Source organism: Elephantulus edwardii, unplaced genomic scaffold, assembly GCF_000299155.1.
Source record: "Elephantulus edwardii isolate Elephantulus edwardi_28Jun2011 unplaced genomic scaffold, EleEdw1.0 scaffold00289, whole genome shotgun sequence".
Taxonomy (NCBI): domain Eukaryota; kingdom Metazoa; phylum Chordata; class Mammalia; order Macroscelidea; family Macroscelididae; genus Elephantulus; species Elephantulus edwardii.
The window spans coordinates 423197-431968 of NW_006400039.1; the positions used below are offsets into that span (position 1 = coordinate 423197).

General features: G+C 60.3%; 1 protein-coding gene across 1 annotated transcript in view; it reads right to left on the reverse strand.

The window, feature by feature from the left end:
• Positions 1-2115: 2115 nt before the first annotated feature.
• Positions 2116-8772, reverse strand: part of ADAMTSL2 (ADAMTS-like 2) — a 32494-nt gene continuing 25837 nt past the window's right edge. The window contains exons 12-18 of the mRNA XM_006900559.1: positions 8105-8231; positions 7749-7962; positions 7515-7670; positions 6895-7065; positions 5810-5986; positions 2881-3025; positions 2116-2236 (exon numbers count right to left, since the gene is read on the reverse strand). Coding sequence (XP_006900621.1) covers positions 2118-2236; positions 2881-3025; positions 5810-5986; positions 6895-7065; positions 7515-7670; positions 7749-7962; positions 8105-8231 — 1109 coding nt within the window. The 3' untranslated portion in view covers positions 2116-2117. The remainder of the gene's footprint in view (positions 2237-2880; positions 3026-5809; positions 5987-6894; positions 7066-7514; positions 7671-7748; positions 7963-8104; positions 8232-8772) is intronic.

Below are 8772 nucleotides of genomic sequence, written 5' to 3' on the forward strand. Positions count from 1 at the left end.
CGGGCAGGAGGTGGCACTTCCTGTGGCTGCTCTGTTTCCTCTTTCCTTTCTGGTCCCCCTCCTCCCTGTGTAGACACCCAGGTCTGTTGAAGGGGGGTTAACACTGTCCCAGGAGTCTGAGCTCTCTGCTCCCCCTTGGGGCTGCAGAACTCAGAGGAAAGCAAATAAAACCTGTCTGCTACAAGACACCATGCAGAGTCCTCAGTGTGCTGGGCCCAGGCCAGCCGGCCCCTCTTGGGCTTTCCAGTGCCAGCCACAAGGGAGCCTTTCCTCTCAGACACAGCGCCAGACTCTGGGCAAAGCTGTCCCCTGGGAAGGAGAATGCCTCGCTTTGCTGGCTGTGACTTTCTGAGACTGGGAACCCCAGCTCAGGTCTGCTTCTTAGGACAGAGGCTGTGGGTGGCAGGCTGGGGACACTGAACAAGCAGCTGAGCCTCTCTGGCCTGATTTATCACCAGCACAGTGAGACCTTTGTGTCACCCACACTGTCACACTCCAACCCCCGGATGGCTACACCCTGTCATGGGGCTGCCAGCACATGAGTGCACAATAAATGTCACAAGGAAAGAGGCTGCAGAGCAGGGAAATAGGAAGGAAAATATGGAGGCAGAGTGGGCCAGCTGGGTGCCCCCACACTCAGGGTCTCTGACTTGCCCATCCGAGACCCGCAGGGGGCCTTGAGCACATCCTGCCCCCACCCCATGGTCCTGTGCATTCGAGGAACCTTAAGTGTTGGCCCGATAACTGTATTGCTTCTACTCATGTGTGCATATGAATACACAGACACACGTGCACAGACAGATACACGCATGCACATGCATGTACATGCACATGGGCACACACAGTGCATGTACAAATACACATCACATATGTGCATGGGCACAGATACCTGGGCACATCGCCTTGTTCTCTGGGCTGTACCTGGGAAGGGATGCAGCTCAGGGGCCCCTCCAACCCTGGGTGGAAGCAGGCGCCCTAAACACTGGGCTGGGAGGGGTCCTTCAAGTCACCCCCTCCTGCTGCCTGTCCCTTCTAAAGGAGACACTCTCCTCAGTCTCCTAGTCCAGCAGAGCTCCAGGTCAGCCCCCTCCCTGTCTCCCAGGCTCTCAGCATCCTAGACCCCCAGGCCAGCAGCTCTGCCTATACGTTCACTCAGGAACTTCTCGCCCTCAGCTCTGTCTCACCTCAGGAGGCCCCTCTGCCCCTTCATGATGGTGGCCCCTGCAAAGCCCACAAACGGGGGCCATGCAGAAACTGCACATGCTCAGGGTGGGCCAGCAGTGCTGCCCACCAGCTGCCATCTGCTCAGGGTCGCCCCTCGTCTGGCTGTAGTGCCTGGACGCTTCAGTGCCTCCCTGAACACCCTGGTCTCCATTGCACTTTTCTATCTGGCCCTGAGACTGTCACCTCCAGTGGCAGGTCACTATACCTGGCCCCTTCAGAAGGTGCAGGTTCCCTGGGGCCTGGGTCTACGCCCCAAGGCCACTGCCACCCTCCAGCCAGAAGCAACAAGGCAGACAACAGCGCCATAAATACCACACTTTATTACACGAGTGAATGGTGGTGGATGGAGGCTGGAGGGGTTACTGTCCCTCACCCACTAGGAGAGGCCACTCCAGAACACAGCGCGCCCATCCCACGGACAGTGCCCGTCCCATGGACAGTGTGGCTGCCCTGTGCACAGGCACACCCCCTCTAGGGATGTGAATGGAGCCTCAGCAGTGAGAGAAAACTCAGGAAGATCCGCCTCAACTGACCCGGGCACCTTCAGTCTCCCCTTCACTGTCATCCCTGGGCCCTCCAGGGAGAGCGGCCTGCTCTGGACGAGAGAGGGGGTGGTGGGAGGGGCAATCACTTCCACCAGTGGCTCTGGGCTCTCTGGGTGGGGTGGAGTGCTCAGGGAGCAGGCCGGCCAAGGAAGGGTGAGACCTGAGCACACGGTCTGTCAGCTCTGAAGTGCTCCCCCGGCCCGAGGGCTCCGTGCCCCTCAAGGGGCCTAATGCCAGGTGCTCCCTCCTGGATGTAGGAGAATGCCCTTCTCCGTGGCCAAGCTGGCCACATGTGCAGTCCTGGCTCCGGCTGAAGGTTCTGGGAGGGCCCAGCAGGACAGTGCTAGCCTAGGAGTGGGCGGGCCTGCAGGAGCGGCAGCAGGCCTTGCTGTAGTACCAGTGGCCGCACAGGTTGACCTTGATGGCCAGCACGCAGTTGGTGCCTGGCTGGTCCTGGCAGCTGTCATCTGGGGCAGAACAGAGAGGAGGGTATGGGCAACAGGCGGTGACCAGGGGGCCTTGGCTCCACAACACTCACATTTCCCTCCCTCCTCCACCACCCCCAGGCAGCCAGGGATGCACCGCAGATAGGTGGAGCCTGCTCCCCATTTCCTGCCCCACTTTAGTCCTTTGCCCATGGCTTCTCGCAAAGCAGGTGCCCTTCCCCAGACCCCCCTCCTGCCCTCTCACCATCTCCAGAGGTGCTGTGGAAGGGGGATCCCTCAAGATGGTGTATGGGGAGCCCCTCCCTGCTCTCACAGCTTGGGGGTCTTCCCATTCAATATGTCCACAGCAGAGACCTCACAGCCCTGCCAGGAGCCCAGCTGAGCCCTCTGCATCATCCCCTCCCCTGTCTTCCACATGACAGCTGGCTGCCACCTGGATCCCCAGCCTCTCTCTCCACTTCCAGAAGTCATGCAGGTAGAAAAAGGTTCCTAATTCTAAACAGAGGCCCCCTGGCCCCCAGGTCCCACCCTAGCTTCCTGGGCCTGTAGGTCCTGTCAGACGTCATTGGTCCCCTCCAATGGCCACTCCTCCCCAAGTGGCCTTTAAGCCCTGACTTAAGAAGCGCCCTAGGGGAAGTCATGAGGCTCAGCCAGCGTCCGCTCACCTGGTGGCTCCGTGGGGCACTGCTGCAGGTCACAGGTCTGCTTGCCTACGGGCTTCACCAGCGGGTCACAGCCCCTCACGATGTCTGTTCCCTGGTAGCACTTGACATCTCGCATTCTCACACCCACCCCACAGGTCTTGGTGCACTGCAGAGGGGAAGACAGAAGAGGGTGAGGCTTGCCAGTGGGCGGGGCTCCACAGGGGCCGGGTGTTGTGGGCGGGGCCAGCAGGGTGTGTGGCTCGCTTGTGGGCGTGGTCCCATGATGGGGAGAAGCTGTCCACTCTCCGCTCATCCTGCCACAGGTAGGGAGATAGGAGGGCAGACCTCCAGCCGAGGGGCAGGGTCTTCTATGCTGAAGGCCCGCCTGCCTCCTGGGGTCTCCCCTGACACCCTGGCCACCTTCCAGGCACTGAGTGTCAGCTAACAAGGGGCCTGTGAATTCCTAGGGAAACTAGGAAAGACACGGCTCAGAGCAGAGCTGGGGTGATGAGAGGCGATGGCGGCACTGGCTACCTCAGTTCACCCATCTGTACAGTCCACTGTCCCTAGGTTCCTTGTTTCCAGCTTTCCTGAGCACTGCGAGACAGGGGTTTAGGGGCCCTGGGGCAAGCCAGAGGGAGGACCTGTCTGGGTTTCCCCTCAGCAAAGATCGCCCCTGTTCTGGGCCAATTCAGCACATCTTCCGTGGCAGCCCCACTCCCACCCGGTCCAGATGTTCCCTTCAGAAAGCCCTGCCAAGCCGCGCTAACTCCAGAGACAGCTGCTGACCCCATTACCCTTCCCTGCTCCTGCCAAGACGTGCAGGCGGCAACCGCCTCCTGCTCCTGGGGATGGTAACCCTACATCACCCAGCAGGGCTGTGACCTGAGCCTCAAACCAGGCCCACCCTCGAGCCCTGTGGAGGATGCAGCGTGGGGGAAGCCGATTAAGATTTGGCAAAAGAGGCCTCCTCACCCAGTCTGGGCTGAGAGGAGCCAGGGAGAGGAAGCAGGAGGCCAGAGGCACGGACAATCCACCTCTGGCCGCCCAGCCACCGAGGAGCCTCCAGCCATGCGCTGGGGACAGCTCTGCTGGCCTCATGCCCCTGGGCTGGGGAGGAGCCCCAGGACATGCCCCTGAGACCAGCCCTGTCCAGGCCATGGGTGGCCAGCAGGCCTGGAACATGAAGGAGCACTCATGTGGGAAGTCCTCCCCCAGCACCTCCAGGACTTATGTGGGTTTCTCCTTCCAGGTCTCGAGTCCAGAGGTTCAGGCCCCTCACACCTGGCAAGGCCATGCTATAGGTCCCCCCTGTCTGGCACTTGAAGGTCTTCCTGCTCCCAGTTGGCCACTGGGAACCTCCACTCTCCTGAGAGACCCTCTCCCGATGCCTACCCTGCCCTTCCTCTCTCACCAGGGCCCATCTGTAGGTCCCAGGAACAGCTGGAGCCAGGAGGGGGAGTCTGGACTTGCATGTGGGGATAGGGGGCAGGTCTCCCCATGGGCCATCTGACCTTGTGGGGTGCACCCTAGGACCACCTTGCTCTGAGAGGGCAGCCCCCAGACACGTCCAGCTTGGACACCCAGAGCCTCTTACACACTCCTTACATACCGGCTGTCAGTGTTTGGGCCCTGCTGCCATCCTACAGGGCCTGGCAGGGCCCGGGTGTCTGAGTCTGAGGACTGTTCAGGACCATTGCCTGGGGCCTCCCAGGCACAGCCACATGGGAGCTCTTCTGAGCACCTCCGCATTTGGAGCTGACCAATGAGGATGCCGAAGCCAGAGGCAGCCTGGCCACACGAGTGGGCACCAAAGACCCCTGCTCCCCCACCCTAGGGATTTACAAAGACTATTGGGGCCTCCCACCCCCACCCCAAAAAGAGATGGCATCTGCATCCAGCATGGAGAGGGGCAGCCCCACAGATGGTGCAGCTGCTAAGACCCGGAGGGGTTGGAGGTCACACTGGGTCACCAAACAGTGAAAACCACTGGACGTCACTGCCTCCTCCCACCGTGGGGGGAGAAGGACTGTGGGGGGCGGGAGCCCCGGAGGGCTCACAGGGTTAGGAGAGCGTTCCTGCTTCTCACTCGTAATCTGGAAACTCTGCTGAAATCTGTCCACCTACCACCCGCGTCCAGCAAAGGGGCAGAGGAGTGGAGGAAGAGAGGACTGGAGACGCGAGCTTGGCCTTCTTGCCCAGCCAGAGAACTGGGGTGGGATGGAGAGTCTGCCCTGACCTTGCCTGTGAACGGGGGCCATTCCCTCTCAGCAGTCCCACCTTGGGGTCCCTGCCCAGGAGTAATGGGACGGGCTGGTTCAGGGTCCGCCTTCATCTCCCAATCTCTCACCCACGGGATGTCACTCAAGGACTTGAATTCTGACATCTGAGCTCCCATCCCCATGAGAACCCAGCAGCCAGACATCTTGAAAAGATCCCTCTGAGAAATGAGATTAGACCCCGTGTCCAGGAGGTGCTGGATGGGGGCCAAAGAATCTCCTGCTTCCAGAGCCCTGTTTATAAGGGAGAGTAAGACCCCAGCTGCATCTCACCCAACAAACTCAGTCTGGGAGAACCCGAGTCACGGAGGGGCCAGGCCGTCTCCAGTAGAACTACTGCCTTTCTGCTGCCCCCTGCCATGCAGGGCCCTGGCCCAGTGCCCACCATGTTCCCACTGGACTGTGACTTCTTGGGACCAGGGCCATGTCTGACTTCACTCGGTGTCATACAGCCTCCAGCTAGGGGTCTGTCTGACCCATGGTATGTTGGACACCTATTTGTGATGGTCTGAAACCTGTCAGAGGTAAGATCAGGGAAGGCTGCCTGGAGGCAGTGGTTCTGTGCTAGACCCAAGAGCTGGTAAAACAACACTGAAGGCTGATGTGGCCCAGACAGCATCTACGGCAGGAGGAGGGGAGACAGTGGGACCAGGGCCTGGCTTGTTGCTCACCTCCGACCAGGGGCTGGTGTACCACTTGAAGCAGGGTCTCTCAAAGCACGTGCTCTCCTCGGGGGGCTTCTTGGCCAGCCCACACTCAGGCCCACTGCGCGTCTGCGGCTTCCCGTTGGCTAGCTCCATGCACAGCACCAACCGCTTCTTCACGCCCCGCCCGCAGGTGGTGTTGCACTGAGGCAGGGACAACAGGGGGTCAGCCCCACAGGCTGCGAGCAGCACCCCAGCCCCAGGCCCGAGCGCAGATCAACGACACTTGGTAAGCAACAATTTGACCCTAAATTTGCTCAAGAGCAATTTAGCAGAAAAGACTGTTTTGAGAAGCAAGAGAAGGAACGGTCGATGACCACTTAGGCAATCGTGAGCTGGCTGGAATCAGTTCAGCCCTGAAGAAGCTGAGACAGTCGATGCCCTGGCAGCAGCTGGCTCCAGGTGGTTCGGTGGAGAGCAAGGTAAGGTGACAGGGAATCAAAGACCAGCAGGTGAGCAGGAAGGTAGCTAAGGGGAACCCACAGCTGACCCTCCACCGCTGGCCTGTCCACCTACAGCGAGTATGTTGGGGGCCCAGGGTGAGGACAGTGCCCACCCCTGACACATCCTAAAGTGTGGCCTGTGTTTACATGTAGGGAATTCTGTGGGTTTGTCCTGGTGTCACTGAAAATTAAACACTTGCCTGTAACCTCACCAGCCTTCCTTTGTGGGAGAAAAAAGAGGCAATTTGTCCTAAAAAGACCCACCATGGTGGTGGTCACGCTGGCAAGTCGGCCCCACCTCACGCCACCCCGCAGCAGGGCTATCAGAGGAGCTGTCCATCTTTCTCCCAAGAAGCAGCTGGTGGATTCAAACCACTTGTCTTTGGGTTGGCAGCACAGCTCTTTACCCTAGAAGCCACCAGAGCCCCTGGAAATCCCACAGGCCAGTCTGGCTACGTCCCCTACAGTCACAACGAGTCAAGGGCACAGGACTGGGGTTTCGGTTTGCTTTCTGTTGGTATTTCCTGATGAACTCTCATTTTGGCCAATTCGTTTTCAGTAAAATTCTCTCTCCAGCCAGTGGTCCCCGGTCAGGAAGGCAGCACTCACCCGCTCCCAGTCCTGGGCCAGCCAGTGCGCAGGGCAGTTCCTGTCCCCACAAGGGTGGATGGCCAGTGGCTTGGTCTCCATCTGACACTGGGACTCGGGCACCACCCGCCCATCGCTGGTCTTGCAGTACACGTGTCGGATCATGCGGCCCTGTCCACAGCTCCCACTGCACTACAAGGAGGAGAGGAGCCAGGTTCGAGGCCAGGCAACACCACACACTTCTCTTCCTACCAACATCCTTCCCAAGGGAGAGGAAGGGCTCCCTGCAGCATGTGGGAGGCGGTTGCTGTGGTAACCACATTTTAAATAACATATTTTTCTGTTCTAATTACAGAAATAATACACACTCGATGAAACACACATACAAAGAGAAACACAACAAGAGCTCCCCCGGGTACCCACCCCCCAGGGGCAGAACCCGAAGTTCTGAGAGATACACGAGATAAGGAGAGAGACAGAGATGGGGGAGAGACTCCAGGATGGGGAAGGGGAGTGACCCAGGGAGACACAGAAGGCGGAGGGGGCACAGAGCAAAGGCAGAGGTGACATGTGGGGTCTGAGAGCAGCCGCTTAGCTGTCCTTCCCCACGGCCTCAGAGGGTAGCTGCACCCCCGCCTCACCGGCCCCCAGTCGGAGACTGTCCACTGGCGGTCACAGGGCGGGCCTGTGCAGTTCTTCTCCTGGACAGGCCGGGTGCTGGGGTCACACAGCTTCTCGTCCTCTGAGCAGCGGATATCCCTGGTCACCACGCTCCGCTCCCCACACTTGGCTGGACACTGTGGGAATCGGCAGGGGTGCGGGGTCATCCCTGTCCCAGCAGAGGGTCCCTGTCCCCAGCCGACCGGCCAGCTCACCTCTGACCACTCGGACATCTCCCACTGGGGCCCGCAGGCCGGGTTCCGGCAGGTCTTGCGCTCCTCGGGCCTCACGGCCTCCGCTGCCTCACACAAGTCACTGTACACGGAGCTGTCGAAGCCGGGGGACAGCATCTTCCAGCAGCGCACGATGCGGAACTGGAACCCCTCGCCACACGTGCGTGAGCACTCGCTCCAGCTGCTGGTCTCCCACCTGTCGGGCGGGGTGGGGGGATGTGACACGCTGACCCCAGCAGGGCCCACCCAGCCTGGGTCAGGGGACCCCCAGCAGCCTGCTGGAAGACCCGGTGCTGACTCCCACCCCTCACACCCAGCACTGGGCAGTGAGGCCTTACCTGGGCTGGCACTCCCGCCCGGCACAGAATTCATGGACCGGCTCTGGACGCGTGAGGGCATCACAGTAGCTGTCGTCCACCTCAATGCCATCATAGCGGACGCACATGGCATACGTCGACATGACCCCTGGTTCAAAGTGGGCATCATACGATCAGCACTATGCTTCAGGAACCAGCGACTGTGCCGAGTCCCTGAGCCTCTGAGTCTGGATCACGTCTGGGAGAGCTTGTACAGACTTGTGTGTAAGTGCATTTTGGTGTGTGTGTGTGTATGTGTGTGTACATGTGCGCGCACAACACTGGGTCCTGGGATGATGGAGACAATGGGCACATCCTCAGGAGACTCGTATCTCCACTGTAAACACCACGAAAAGCTCAAGCCACCTCACTCTGCCTCTGAGTAGCCCCTCTAAGTCAGCCAGCTCTGACCCTCAAAATCCAGCCCAGCCTCCCAGGAGTCAGCCCTGCCCCTCAGGAGTCAGCCGCGCCTCCCAGGAGACAGCCCCGCCCCTCAGGAGTCAGCCGCGCCTCCCAGGAGTCAGCCCCGCCCCTCAGGAGTCAGCCCCGCCTCCCAGGAGTCAGCCCCGCCCCTCAGAAGTCAGCCGCGCCCTCAGGAGTCAGCCCCGCCCCTCAGGAGTCAGCCCCGCCCCTCAGGAGTCAGCCCCGCC